The following is a 15,836-nucleotide window of genomic DNA, read 5'->3' on the forward strand; positions in this document are numbered from 1 at the left end:
TTGACTTTTAAGTTAATCAACTTAAAATCATTGAGAAATTGATTATTTTTGAGTGCTGGTTACTTATTTGGGTTAACAGTGAAGATTGGAGATGTTGGGATCAGTATCAATATATAAATGGAAGTGGAGATGAGTAGTAAAGGAAAGTTTGAGTAAAGCGTCAGCTGTTCGTGATCTATTCGGGGCCTTTGACAGCATTGTCTGCTGGCGTGCAGCTAGCTCCGATGAAGCTGAATCACGGCAGCCAGTTGCTTATTTCAGTCTATGACAGCAGCTGCGACAGCCCCAACCTGCTCTGCGCTCTGATTCGGCACCCGTCAGATTCCACAGGAGCTGGACCAGCCATGGGGACAGGGGCCTATATTTAGAGCAGGGCAGGATTACATTGCAGCCTCTTTACTCCAGAAACTTTTCCCCTGCTCTGCCTTTTCCTGCCAGCACTAAGTGCCAACAGGACCTGTGGTCATTACGTTCCCTCCTCTCTCATCGGACCCCTGTTTGGCTTTAACGTTTCCCATCTTGACGCACCATGGACCCCAACGCCATCAAGGAGGAACTGCGCCTGTTTCAGAGCACCCTGCTACAGGACGGCTTGAAGGAACTGCTGAGTGAGAACAAGTTTGTGGACTGCACACTAAAAGTGGGGGATCGCAACCTTCCATGCCACAGGCTAATCATGGCCGCCTGTAGCCCTTACTTCAGGGAGATCTTCTTTACGGAGGATGGGAAGGAGGTGGAGAACACTAAAGAGGTGGTGCTGGATGATGTGAACCCTACAATCCTGGACATGATCGTCCAGTACCTCTACTCAGCAGAGATCGATCTCACAGATGACAATGTTCAGGAGATAATAGTCGTAGCAAACAGATTCCAGATCCCGTCGGTCTTCACTGTGTGTGTCAACTACCTCCAGAAGAAGCTGTCTTTGGCCAACTGCTTGGCCATCTTCAGAATGGGCTTGGTGCTCAGCTGTCCAAGGCTCGCCGTGGCCGGTCGCAATTTCATCGCTGACCGCTTTGAGTTGCTTTACAAGGAGGAGGAATTCCTCAAGCTAGCAGCTCATGAACTGTTTGCTGTCATTGGTGGAGACTCGCTGAATGTGGAGAAAGAGGAGCTGGTGTTTGAGGCGGTCATGGCCTGGGTCCGCTATGACAAAGATAAGCGCGTCAAGCTTCTCAAAGATGCCTTCAACTGTATCCGCTTCCGCCTGCTACCAGAGAAGTACTTCCATGAAAGAGTGGAGACAGACGATATCATCAAGGCAGACCCAGAACTTCAGAAGATGATCCAGGTCATCAGGGACACCTTCAAGGGGAAGCTTCCTGAGAAACCCAAAAAGAAGGAGGGTGAGGAAGATGGCGAAGAGGAGGAAAGTCCTTTCCCTGGCTTCCTGAATGACATGCGCAGACAAGGCATGTACGCACGTGACTTCATCCTGATGATTAATGACACAGCTGCTGTGGCGTACGATGTCGGTGAGAATGAGTGCTTCCTGGCCGCCATGTCAGAGCAGGTGCCACGTAACCACGTAAGCCTCGCGTCACAAAGAAATCAGCTCTACATCATTGGAGGACTCTTTGTGGATGAGGAAAATAAGGATCTGCCTCTACAATGTTATACATACTTGGTAAGTAGGCATTGATAACATATATTGGTAATATTTTTTGGTTGGTAACACTGGTCGTCGCCTTTATGGTTGCGATCATTTAGCACATAAACATATATCTGTAATTCAGTTTGCAATGTACACAAATTAAGGGAAGGAATAGAAGCCAAATTTATGAACGTAACCCATTTTTTGGAAGATCAAAAAGCAGAAACCACAATAAAATCAACCAATGGGTACAAAGACATTTTATCCAAAAAGTACATGTTATGCTAGTGTAAGCTAATGCTTTGCTGAGGTTAGCTTGTAGTAGCTGATGGGGATCAACATATTTCTGTGCATTTATTAAATAAGACTTAAAGAAAATGTATGTCAGATGTAAAGTAATGTATTTTCTAATTTTTGAAAATGTGCTAATTCGCAAGCTGTACCTATACATTTTAACTGCAAGCTCCATGACATCATCAGATCGTATGCAAAATCTCCTCCTGGCTGCTCGAAACAGACTTTTTCTTCAGTGTTACTGTATATACTGTATGTATGATCTTTTGATAGAGCTTGCAATAAAATTCACTACAGGTACCCTTTAAGGGCCTTTGTTTTGCCTGTGCGTAAGACATTAGTCAAGGTTTGGCAGATGTGGAGACCTATAGTTGAGATCATCAAATGACAATGAAAGTCCCTTAATCTTAACTAATGCTCTCATAATAGATTTCTAAGCTCTTTCTCTGCTTGTCTTCATTTTGTTTGCTCAAACATGCAGTTAGCATTCACTGTGCAGGCTGATTGGTAACATGTTTGTAGGGACTGTTTAGATTGAATCAATCTCTAATTACCTAACAAATACCCAACTGTTTTACTGTTAAATAGGGAATTGGTTTATGTTAACCATGTTGCTCATCATGTCCAACAATCCAGGCTGTAAGAACATTGTACAGCCTCTAAATCTAGACGTTACAGTAATAGAAAAACCTCACACAGATTCTCTGGGAGGTGAAAAAAGGTGCAAAATCAGACCTTCTCATGTACTTTCCAGTTGGATCCGGTCACGTCTGACTGGGTTGCTCTACCGCCCATGCCGTCCCCGAGGTGCCTCTTCAACATCGGCGAGAGTGAGAACCTGCTGTTTGCTGTGGCCGGCAAAGACCTGCAGACCAACGAGTCCCTGGACTCTGTGATGTGCTACGATGTGGAGTCAGTGCTCGCATGTTTCCATTAGTGTTCTGGCCTTCTGCATCTGTTTTTTTTTTTTTTTTCTTAGATATTTGAGGGTGATAATAGCGCTGCTATCAAAGGGTTCATACATTTCATCCAGTTGAACCTCAGCATTAATATTCAGAACCTTTTTTTAAATAAAATGATGAAATCATCATGCATTTGTGTCCTTCAGGAAGATGAAGTGGAGTGAAAGCAAAAAGCTTCCTCTGAAGATCCACGGGCACGCAGTTGTCTCCCATAAAGGCCTGGTGTACTGCATCGGAGGAAAGACAGATGACAAGTAAGTAGGCGTGTGCATGGTAAGAGCAGCTGCGTGGTGTGTGTATACGTCTCATTTCTCCATTACTAAGTTTAGAGTCCAAATTCTTGACAGTATTGAACGTCAATGATTAACTGAGACTTATATTAACCTCTTATTTGTGTAAACACTAGTCCTATGCATTGAACGCAGTGAACTGTTTAATGGGAATGTGTGTGCAGCTGGTGCTGATAGTGCTGCACTTTAATTTACTGCAGTGCTGAGTCAGTCGCCAGCGGTGTTTGTCATTAGCAAACGGGTCCATCACAGCGGGATCTGAAGGTGTGAAAGCTCCCATTATCACTCTAGAACCAATATGGGAGCCACAGGAGGGAATAGTAATTATAGAACTTAGCAATTACACTCATGGTGAAGTAGTTAGAGAGAATTGTCCAGGTAATATTTTGAAAAAGCAACAAAAGTTTGAATTTTCTTCCCAAAAAGTGAAATTTCAAACGTCTTTCCCGTCTTTGCAGCAAAGCACTCAACAAGATGTTTGCCTACAACCACAAGCAGTCGGAGTGGAGGGAGCTAGCGGCCATGAAAACAGCCAGAGCCATGTTTGGGGCCGTCATCCACAATGGCAAGATCATAGTGGCCGGTGGCGTCAACGAGGAAGGTCTCACCGCCTCATGTGAGGCTTTTGACTTCACAACAAACAAGTATGAGAACTCATACGGCTGATGGGAACTAATTCTGTGTTTGTAGAAACTAGGGATGATTATTGCTCTCACAATTGAACCAGTAGCATAGCTGTGCCCTTTAGCTTTTACTTGCTAAGCTAACCAAAACCTGCTGGACCCCTGAAGCCAGGGTGGGGGTCAATTATAATTGTGATTGCGTAATTGGTAATTAATCACAATTATGACATAATTAGAACAGTATGTTGCCGTTGTAATCGTAATTTAATTGTGATCAAGTTCAGATAATTGACTTTGTAATTGTAATTAGCATGAACATCCTTTAAAAACAAGTTCAATTTTTAATTTAATTAAATGCAAAACTGGGGAGCCATGTTACAGTTCTATGGATACACATACATAGTTAACAATTATTAAATATATGTTTCATATCAGGTTTACCTGTTGCTTCCCTTGAATTTATTAAAAAAAAAAAAAAATCGTATTTATTTACAAAAATATAATAAAACCAATATTTTCATTGATTAGGAAACATAACAAGAACAAATTAGATGATTAATAATATTTTACAGCTGATTTAAGACATGGGTCAAAACTGACCTGTTGTCATGTAATTGAACTTTAATGATTGAGAACATAATTGTAATTGACTTTCAGGGGAAAAATGATAATTGTAATTGTAGTCACTGTAATCATAATTGAGTTGTAATTTAACATGGGTAATTGAAGATGACAACTTTGTCGCTATATTTAACAACTTTTCAAATAGAATGACAAGCGACAAATCTGGTGAGTTCTGGTGTTACTCTTCCTATACGTTCCCATTTTTAGAACCTCTATCTACAGCTTTTATTACCCATGTTGCCTGTACTGTATACTGTATATGTCTCTTATCACAGTCTTAACTAGTCAGACTTTAACTACCCGCCCCAATATCAGGGAAGTTTTGATCAATAAAAACCAAGGGACTATGTTGAAGATAGTATTAGATTTACCAATCCAGGATTATTACTGTGACGTAACAAAAATTGACAGACGACAGTGTATTTGTAGTTCTATACAATTTGTATTTTTAAAATTTTGTTTAGTTCTCGTTAGGTGGACTTTATGCAAATGATTAAATAATGAACGTAGTTGAGGACATAAACTAGTGACTTCACTTATTGAGCAAAATGTAGCATATGATAAACAAAACATATGAAATTTGAGTTCCTTTGCTCTTTTTAGGAAAGACGACACATGTGTAAGATTCCAGAGAAAACGTCCCCACGTTTGAAAGAAAAAGATGTTTTCTGTTTTTTAATTTTTTATTTTCCACAGATAAACAACTCGGTATCAAATTAGCCTTTATGGTTAATGTGGTTAGATTTTCTATAAACAACATATAAGAGAAATAATGCTTTATTTTGGAGGCACTTATTAACTGATGATCATGTATTATGTCCGCATTTATTAACTTTGTTCCTGCAAAAGCTAAAAAAAAATATTTACTTTCACATTTGTTATGATGTTGTATTATGTAATTAATAATTATGTACAGACTGAAATGAAATCCAGTCGTATGAAGCATAAAAAGGACATTTTGATGCTATGCTGCTATAGCGGTAAAGAGCTTTCTCAGCTGTCTACAGTGAAGCCTGGATGTTGTGCAGGTGGGAACCCTTTGCAGAGTTCCCTCAGGAACGAAGCTCCATCAACCTGCTGAGCAGCAGCGGCTCCCTGTACGCCGTGGGCGGCTTCGCCATGGTCCAGATGGAGAACAAAGAAGTTGTCCCCACAGAGGTCACAGACGTCTGGCAGTGAGTGTCCCTGCCTTCAGCCTGCACCGTGGCTCAGACTCTTTTCGCCATCCTCGACAGAATTATTATTGTTAATCACGTTTTACCATTTGTCTTAAAGATGCTCGAGATTATCTTTTTCATTTTTTTTTTACTAGATAAATATTGTAGACAAACAGTGAATAGTGTAGGCCTCACAGATCAATAAAACACAGATCAAAAGATGTGAAATGTTAAACTTGCTGCTTGAAAGTTTGTTTTCATCTCCACCATAAACTCTCACTTGTCGAAAAAAGGTTTTGCGCATTGCATTGTGGGATGTGGAGTCCCGTAGACGGATGTTTAGAAGTGTTGGTCCTTCATTCTTAACTTGATTTCTGTCAAACAAGGAGGAAAGTGATTCTTTTGACACTTTTTTTGTTTGACTTTCTTCCCCATTACAGTATATCACATCACAGATTCAGATCTTTCCGTGTAAACACCCGCCATTGTGTTGTCACAAAGTTTGAAAACACCAGAAATGTGTGACTTTGTGAGAGTTTTTTTTTTTAGGGCAAACACAAGAAATCACTATAAGAATGTAGTAAATCCCTTTCTATTATTTCTAAATCTACTGTAAGTGCCCCCTTTGTCCGACGACATTTTGCTCAGAATACTGTGAAACAACAGTGATGGAATGAACGAGTCATTTTGTAAATAATAGTACTAATGCATACATTTTATTTAGCACTTTTTTTGGACGCTTAAAGTCGCTTTACAGAATTAAGGAATTATTCTTTCACTCCACACTTAGTGGTGGTAAACTACTGTTGTAGCCACAGCTGCCCTGGGGCAGACTGACAGAAGCATTGTGCGCCATCGGCCCCTCCGACCACCACCACCGCTCACTCACACGTCATTCATACGAAGCAATGTGGGTGTAGTTTTTTATCATCTCTGGTCATCTCCCATGACCACGCCCCTTATATTTTCAGTTCGCGTTCTAATCAAAATAATATCCATCATTATGATTATCATTTTGTACTAAAATTAAACATCATAAAACCCCATATTGTTTTAATTTATTGATTTATTTATTTCTCTCTCAAGAACACCTTGAGAGACACTGGTCTACGGGACTCCACATCCCACAATGCAACGTGCAAACATTTTCAGATGACATCAAGACAAACCTTTGAGCGGCAAATTCAACCTTGTAAATCTTTCTTTCAAGCAAATGATCTTCAATGTATTGATCTGTGAGTTTTGCAGTGTTTTCATGTCTCCAGCAGCTTTAACGATCTGTTATTTGTACGTATGTGACTTTATCTTGGCACTAATGGTCGTTCTGTCTCAGGTACGAGGACGATAAGAAGCAGTGGAGCGGTATGCTGAGGGAGATGCGTTACGCCGCCGGGTCGTCCTGCGTATCCATCCGCCTCAATGCCGCCAGGATGCCCAAACTGTAGACACACCCCTACTTTGTCTTTCCTTTCCCTCTCCTACCTTTAACGCTGTAGTTGGTGGAGTTCTGTCTTCTGTGCACGATCAGCGCTGCTGCATCAAAGACTGCATTCACTCCCACACGACACAAAGGAAAGTCAGCCTTCAGAGCCCATGTGTGACGCTCCGTTTAATGCATTTCTCGATTGTCTTTTTTTGTACAATAAACATTTATAAACTTCTGCCTCCTCCGCTGCTTGGGATGTCACAGAGGCAATTAGCGTCAGCGGCACAACTGTGTATTTGTAGATTTGTTGTGCTTTGTCTAAAAGGATTCAGTTTATATTAGGAATGACGAGGTGGCATCATTTAATGTCTAAATTTACACTGAATGTGTGAGAACACAACCAGATTTTGGCCGATGTGCCACGAGGGGGAAATTCATAAAATGCACGGCCAGCCACAGCAGCCCCACCCCCACAGCGCTGCACATTTCTGCATGTAGCTGTCAATCAATGGTAGCTATGCGCTGCAAGAGGAATAAAGCAGTTCCTCCTCCCCTCTTTTAAAGGATGGGCGGAGCCAACTGTGACGGTTAGTGACGTCACTGATCAAAAAGGCGCCACTGATCTAATCTCAGCCTTTAGCAAAAATGAATTGCAATAGTCTGCGTTCAACCCATAGACGGCATTTTACAACTAAAAACACTCAATTGAAATATTGAGAATAAACTGAGAAGACTCGGATCAATAAACAACATTACTTCATACCTAACCATATATGGATTCAGCAGAAAAAAGTGCTTTTAGGGCAAAGGTGGACTGGCCGTCTGGCATACCGGTGGGCCCTTTTTTTTGGTAACAGGTGGCCAAAAATGGTCCAAAAGTGGCAAAAACATGTCAAGAAAAGAGTGAAAAGTGACTAAAATGGGACAAAAGCATTCAAGAGTGAACAAAGAATAGACAAAGGGGAACCAGGTGGTACGTATGGGCAAAATATGGCAAACAATATTGAAAAAGGGCAAAAATGTGCAACAAAAAGAGGCAAAATATATGGAAAAAAGAAAACAAGTGGTATTTATTGGGCAAAAGTCAGCTTATTTGAATGAAAAGTGGCCAAAAAATGTAAGAAAGGACAAAAAATAGATAAAAGTGTCAAATTAATTTGCAAAAATTGGACAAAGTATGAAAAAAGGGCAAAAATGAGACGAATGAAATATGGTAAAAAGGGATTAAAAAGTTTCTCCCTTTTAAGGTTTTCTGGGGGAATGAGTTGGATAAAGAACAACTTGCTATATTTTTATAGGGTAGGTTCATATATATGTGTGTGTGTGTGTGTGTGTGACGGCTGTAGGCTGATATCATGCATAATGAGCCGTCATAGTAGACATGGAGGTGAAGAGAAGCTAAATCCAATGTGTCCACGTCCAACATTTAATTCTTTTAATGAGCTTTGTGAGGTGTGACGGGGCCACATGGAGATAGTGGTGACATAGACATTATACGCGACAGCGAGAAGGTGTGACATTCCAAACCGTGGACAACATAAAGGACTCTCGAGGTTTCTCAATCCCCTGCTTTTGCTTTATCTGCTCGCGTCAAGGTTTGCCATCTCTATTACGTTATAATCAACACACTGGATAATTGACAGTACGAGATTACATTTCTTCTTTAAAGTAAACACTTTGGATTAAATATATTTCAGATTTTGAACCTTTTTGTTGGTGAATTCCCAAAGCGACTGGTTTATAGCAGAGCTGGACAACTTTCATCACAGCGAGGGCCACAAAATTGTGATTATCTGATCTGAGGGCCGCAGTATTAACGTTCATGTCAGCATTTAAAATAATGCCCAATCCGAGCATTAATACAGAAAAGAACAAAGGGTTTTGTGTATATTTGTTGTCATTTTGTATATTTTCCTGTCACTTTGTGAAATTTTCTCATTTTGTATATTTTTATCTTTTTTTCTTGGTTTTGTATATTTTTGCTGGAGATTTGAGTATTTTTCTGTTGGTTTTGTATGTTTTTGGAGTAATTTTTAGTGTTTTTTTTTTTTTTTAAACTTTTCAGTCATTTTGTTTGCATTTTTTTTTTTTAATATATATATATATATATATATATATATATATATATATATATATCCCAGATATGTTTTTTTGGGGGCATTTTCTGTCTTTTTGAGTGTTTTTTAGAGTCCTTTGGGGCCACATGTGGACCCCGGGCTTCTAGTATATACAATAATAAAATTAACCATATGTTGTGGTTATTTTTTTTATAGTACGTAAATAACAGACAATAGTCACAGGGTTAACACAGTAGTAAAATCAATAAGTATAAGAGCATGTAATCAAGTAAATGGTATATTATATATTTATTATATTTTATAGATTAAAAATCTCTGTACGTGGGGCCCCGTAACAGCTTCTTGCTTAAGGTCCATACAAAGCTATAATCTCAGTGATTCATTATGACTTTTAGTTTTATGTTGTGAGGTCATTGAGGAGAATAAGTGTTTGACTTCATCAGGAACTCAAGGAGAAGCGTCATCGTTTGTTTACCATCTTCACCCTGCACGGCAACGACTGCAGGAGTTGTTTTAACTCAGAAGACAATGTTTCCTTCCACAATGACTCATTATTTTAGTGTCAATCCAACAAGTCTAAAAAACTCTGCACTCATTAAGTTAAAAACTGTACATTCTGTGTCAGAGTGGCTATATTTTTGCCAGTGTTGTGACTGACTCCCCAAAGTGCAAAGTGTCACTTTATGGCTCGAAATAACACAAACAGCAGCAGCATGAGTTTAAAATAAACGTGCCATATATAAAGGGCGGGGGCCACAAAAATGTAATTGACACGAGAGCCATATTAAAAATAAATATTCATGCAAGCACTTGGAATAAAGACCAACTTGAGTATTAATACAGCAAAGAGAAAACAGTTGTTTGTATTTTTATTGTCGTTTGGTGTGTTTTCCCGTCATTACCATCGGCCAAAAAGGTAACATTTCTATAACAATGGGGTCGTTCTTAGATTTGGATCTACTGTATAATTATTAATGGGGCTAGAAATTTCTTATAAGCCTTGAAAAATTGAATGATCATGGTTCCATGCTTGTATTATTCTATAATTTCCTGCCATTTTTATTTATATATTTTAGTTTTGTTGTCATTTTTCATGGTTTTCTCTCTTTTTTTTTTGTGTATTTATAGTCATTTTCTGGTGTCCTTTGCTTCAATTTGTGTTTTTTCTTCAATTTTTGCTGTGATTTTGTACATTTATCTGCCATTTTGTGTGTTTTTAGAGTCATTTTTGTGTATTTTCTTTCCCCCTTCATTTATTCTCTGTCATTTTTTTTTTTTAGTGTCATTATTGTATATTTTTGCAGTCATTTATGGTGTTTGTTCTGCTGATTTAAAGCGACAACAAAGAAACGCCCACAACAGCAACACTTTTAAATGAACAACACTCGGGCTCATTTGAATGCTACATGTGCCACGCCCACATGCACACCTGATCCTGATGACAGGGATGACCATGGAGGATGTTGGCACCGTGTGGATGGATGCTAACTGCTCAACTTGAACTGATTCTGGGTAAGTAATGTGTGAAAGTGAACAGAAAAATAAGACTATATTTATTTAGTTTCCTTTTGTCTCCTTAAACTAGTCATTGTCCAAATGTTTGTTGTTCAGTGCTTTAAACTGAAGAAATGCCACACATTGATTCCATTGGTCATTGCTTTGCTTACTTTTATTCATCCCAGAGGAAATACCTTGATGTTCAGTTACGTTAATCTTTTTAATTTTTTTAGATAGTATTTTGGAAGACATTGTTCTATAATTTGGTGCTTGAATTGAAGAGTTTTAGTGGAAAAACCTCATGTCATAGTAGTTGAGAGACTGGGACACAATAGTGTTGTGGTGGTCAAGACCGGTCTTGGCCTCGAGACCAAATTTTAAAGGTCTCGGTCTCGGACTCGGACTCTGAAGCATTTTGACTCGGTCTTTTCCGTCAAGACCGTTCGAGACCAGCACTAATTCCTGCTATTTTTAACCTTTTTTTATAATGTGATAATAACACGGAGAAGAACGGGATAAAATGATATTTTATTCATTATTTAATCCACCCTGTATAATGACCACAACCTTCCTTAATGTGACTGAGTGACGTGTGTGACACTCATACGTGTGTGGCTACGGTGTCAGTTTGGACCGCGGAGCGCAAGGTAGATATGAACTAATCACCGGTAAAAATCCAGAAAACAATCACTAGTAATAAATATTATCTCCTTGGTAAAGACAGTAGCTCTAATAACTGGTAAAATGATAAACTGATGATATTACAGCCTGTGAAGGCTGGATAGGGGACGCACTTACTCTGCTTCTGGGTCCTAGTGCCAGCCGAGCGGTGAAGCCTTTTCCGTTTACCGTGTTTACTGAGGTCTGTGTGTGTTTAATAAGTCTGTGTGTGTTTAATAAGTCTGTGTGTGTTTAATAAGTCTGTGTGTGTTTAATAAGTCCGTGTGTGTTTAATAAGTCTGTGTGTGTTTAATAAGTCTGTGTGTGTTTAATAAGTCTGTGTGTGTTTAATAAGTCCGTGTGTGTCCGTGTGAAAGTCTGCATGTTTATGCCTCTGTCCATCCACTCTTTTCATTATATCCATGTCTTTTAAGGCTTTATTACATAATGTCGGCTGTAGTCCGGGCCGCCGCCATCTTGGTTTATGTCGTCACCAGCGCGTCATCGCCTGGAGTTGCACGAGCATAGAATGACTCAAATAACTGTAAAGAGGTTTTATATTAGTCTATTTTCTTTTTAAAGTGGTGTTTTTTTGTGTCTTTAGACTCCAATTACATTTATGTAGATAATATGTTCCCCACAATATAATTATGTTTTATAGTTTCTGTTTCCACTGTATCCAGAATAATAATAATAATTCTCAACAAGAACAATTGATTAATTTGTTACATGACTTTTCCAGGGTTTGAGTTTGTTTTATTTAGTTTCACATCTACCTGTAGATCTATGTTTTTTTACACTGATGACAACTTGTTTGTAGTTTTATTTCAGAAAGTTTCACTTTTACAGTTACAGTTGAAAACCTTTGTTAATTGAATATCCTAGTTATATTACAGCAACCAAATTAAACTATATCAACTAAGTGAATTAATAAAAATAACCTGTGTAAAGGCTTTTTTCAAACTAAAAAATTATCTTATGAAATCTGTGACCTGTTGACCTGCACAACTGAAAGAATCAGAATCAAGAATCATTATTTCTTGGCAGAAATGCTTTTAAACACTTGCTGTACATTCAGCTGACATAAAAATCTTGTTTTCAAATATGTAGAATAATTGTGAATTTATCAGTAGCAGTAGTAGTTTTAATATTTTAGTTAATTTTTTTGCAGGCACCTTTTTTGTTCGTCAAATGTATTTAAAATAAACTAAAATTAAAGAGAGAATGTTATTTAACTGTCGAACCTTGTCATAATTTTATTTATTTATAGATTTTTTTAAATTGAAAAAAATGTTTATGGTCTTGGTCTCGGCTTGTCTCGGTCTTGGTCTTGACTCGGTCTCGGTGCATTCTGGTCTCGGATAGTGTGGTATTGAACACAACACTCACACAATAATGTGATTGTCTGATCTATGGCCACATTGTTGACATTTGTCAGCATTAAGAATAATCAGCAATCTGAGCATTAACATAGTAAACAACAATGGCTTTTGTTCTTTTTTCTTCAAATTTTCTGTGGATTTATGAATCATATTGTGTACTTTTTTAATATATATTTTTCTTTTTATATTATTAGTTGTTTTGTGTGTTTGTGTTAACATTTTGTGTATTTTCCTTGTTTTGTTGTAATTTTACAACAGTTTTTGGAGTATTTTAGTTGTTGTTTTGATGTTATGATATTTTAGCTTTTTTTTTTTATAGGTTTCATTTGTGTCCCTTGAGTAATCATGTGTATTTCTCTCATTTTGCATGTTTTTGGTATATTTATCTCATTTTGTGCGTTTTTGTTGTCATTTTATATGTATTTTCAAATTGTCCTGTGTTACTGTTGTGATTTTACATATTTTACTCAAATCTTTTGTTATTGCTGTGGATTTTGTGTGTTTTCCAAGACATTTTTGTGTTTTGTCATTTGTAGTTCTGTTTTTGTGCATTTTTATTGTCATATTGCATGTTTATGTGGAGGCCACATTTGGCACGCTGGTCGCCAGTCGCCAATATCTGCTGTAGTCGACAAGGTTAACAATATCCTTAATTAATCCTGTTTTTTGACTGTGTGTCATGTTGTGCCCTGGGATTGTTGTAATTACACAGACTCAATTTTGAACGTGTTATTTGGCTTTGTGTGTGTGTGTGCGTGTGTGTGAGACATGGTTATTCTCTTATACAAGCGTGACATGTGGCACGCAAGACTGGAAATGTTCTTTTTAATCATTTGCTGCTCGTCTTCACTTTCCATCTCGGGAACAGAAAACGTGTTAATCGTTTCCAGTCCTCCACTCACGCACGCGTCACAGTTGCGTTTGTGTGTGTTCTCTCGGATGAGAGAGGCCGCCGACTGTCTTCTGTTTACTGCTGCAGCACAGTCACGCCCAGTTGAACTTTATGTGATCAATTTGGAAGCAAAGTGCTGAGTAATCAATGCCCTAATAGTGGAAACACCAGTGCAACAGTGCAGTGTGATGTAAGAGCGCTTTCACAGCTCTTCTCCAAGGCTGTGGAAGAATCCAGCGCACTTTAGGAGTACTGATGTTGATGGTGAGAACAGGCTGTGAGAGAGAGGGAAAAAAAGCATGACGGACGTGCGGAGAAAGCGACTCGGGTACAAATTAGCATATCTGGATGCTGCTGCATATACATCTTCTCTTTATTGACCACATTTCCCGCCTCCGCCAGGTGTGTGTGTGTGTGTGTGTGCGTCACCTCATCAGTCAAAGGGAGGAAAACAGAACGCTGCCCTGTTTGTGCTTTGATATTCTCACGAAGCCGAACACCACGGAGCGAGTACAAGATTTCACTGATCAACACTGCGCTAGCTCACAAACATGACACAGAGGAGCCTTCAGTTCCAAAGTTCTTTGTAGGGGAACATTCAAAAGCACCTGCTGAGGGGTAAATACAGCGCTGGTCAGTCTGGACTTTCAGTGACAAAACTTACAATTTTTTCACGAACCAACAAGTTTCGTATAGTCGGAGCATTTAGCGAAATGTGCATTGGTTGAATGTAAAATTGACCTCCATTATCACACACAAAATACTAAATAAAATAAAAAGTACATAACCCAGTTAGGCCTCAAGGCAGTTTTAATCACCTCAGATTGTAAAACGGACTAAATTGCCACAAACCCTAAAACATGATGGCGCCTCCGCCTTGCTTCATATTAGGATGGCACGCATTGTTAAATGATTTTTACTCAGGATTGCAGATTATTTTTTGAGGATCAATGATCTGCAAATGCACCAAATTAACAATTGATGGATAACTGGTAGCATTGTGATTAGCAACATTTAGGGCTCAAAGGACACAGGCAAAACTCACATCTTGATATTTTTTCTCTCAATTGCCATATACAATAAATATGTATTAATTTTTTAAACTCATTAAAGTCTGACTAGAAAAAGTATTTTGTATTAAATGTGCTGATGCAAAATATCACAGACCCGTTTATTAACAAACAGCTGCACAATATGTGCCACCTTTGGCTTTTTTTCCTATAAGGGACAGCACGTGTGAGTGAGATCTGTTTTTTTTTTTTTTTTTTTTTTTTTTTTTAAAGGGGTAGGTCTGGATTAGGATGCACTCAGCGCTCCGTCTAACAATGCTTTTCATCGCACGCAATAAGCAGCAACTTATAAAATGTGTATTTTAATACAAAAAAAGCTATAAAATCAGGCCAAAAATGCACAAAAGTTTGGTATATTTTAACTCTAAATAATACATTACCCAGGCCTACCTATCGGTTAGAGCAGTGGTTCTTATCATTTCTGAATCCAAGTACCCCCTTTGTCCAACAACACCAAAAATGCAGCTATAGAGCATAATGATGGAATGAATGAGTGATAACAGTATTTTCCTGAATACATTTATTTCTATAGTATTTATCATTTCCGGTCATCTTCCACCTGGTGTGGGACCAAGACTGAGCCCTGTATGTTCATGTACTAATCAAGATCATTTCTATCATCATTAATATCATTATAAACATTATATAACTCCATATTTTTAATGCTTTAATTGGTTAATTTTCCACTCTCTCAAGTATCCCATGTGGTTCCATGCGTACCCCTAGGGCAGGGGTCTGCAACCTTTACTCTCAAAAGAGCCATTTTGCCTAATATCGCCTGGATTAAAGTCCTACTGGAGCCAAAAAAAAAAAAAAAAAACATTCTCAATAAAGACAATACAGTGTTAAGATTCTATACAGTTAAAATAATATAAAATAATTTTATGAGTTAATGGAGTTGAAGGGCTACAAAAAATAACTTGAATTTGATGACATGTGAGTGATCATGTCGGTCAACACATGCTAATAGCTAATTTCTTGCAACAAATCAAGCATGCATTATGCATATTAAGCCGACATGTTGGCAATTAATTAATAAATCTTTTCCCACACAATTAAAATCTCTATTTTCTTCCAAAATAGTGTTTTTGTTGGTTTAGTATCTTACCAGGGATTTAAAACTTAAGGTTAGCCACAGGTGCAGGAAAGTTGATGATCTGTAGATGTTGCAGGAGGTGAAGTAGGATGGTGGCAAAGTTATTGCACAATGTGATTCATTTTTAGGGTAACCAATTATTTTATCATAATTTTATTTTAAGTTATTGTCATTAATCATCAATACCATAT

General features: G+C 38.2%; 1 protein-coding gene across 1 annotated transcript; it reads left to right on the forward strand.

Moving 5' to 3' along the window:
- Window positions 1-370: 370 nt before the first annotated feature.
- On the forward strand, window positions 371-7,205 carry LOC114477774 (kelch-like protein 41b). The gene is made up of 6 exons (XM_028470362.1): window positions 371-1,627; window positions 2,643-2,800; window positions 2,997-3,104; window positions 3,599-3,784; window positions 5,416-5,562; window positions 6,878-7,205. Exons 1-6 carry the CDS (start codon window positions 530-532, stop codon window positions 6,987-6,989), a joined length of 1,809 nt encoding a protein of 602 aa, XP_028326163.1. The 5' UTR covers window positions 371-529; the 3' UTR covers window positions 6,990-7,205.
- The last annotated feature ends 8,631 nt before the right edge of the window (window positions 7,206-15,836 follow it).

The sequence above is a fragment of the Gouania willdenowi genome, chromosome 2, assembly GCF_900634775.1.
Source record: "Gouania willdenowi chromosome 2, fGouWil2.1, whole genome shotgun sequence".
NCBI lineage: Eukaryota > Metazoa > Chordata > Actinopteri > Blenniiformes > Gobiesocidae > Gouania > Gouania willdenowi.

What these genes read in the sequence shown, in the direction of transcription:
- LOC114477774 (XM_028470362.1), top strand. Translation starts at nt 530, where the DNA reads ATGGACCCCAACGCCATCAAGGAGGAACTGCGCCTGTTTCAGAGCACC. An exon ending in GGAGGAAAGACAGATGACAA is followed by an intron (nt 3,105 to 3,598) that starts GTAAGTAGGCGT and finishes CCGTCTTTGCAG; the next exon opens with CAAAGCACTCAACAAGATGT. An exon ending in GAGGTCACAGACGTCTGGCA is followed by an intron (nt 5,563 to 6,877) that starts GTGAGTGTCCCT and finishes GTTCTGTCTCAG; the next exon opens with GTACGAGGACGATAAGAAGC.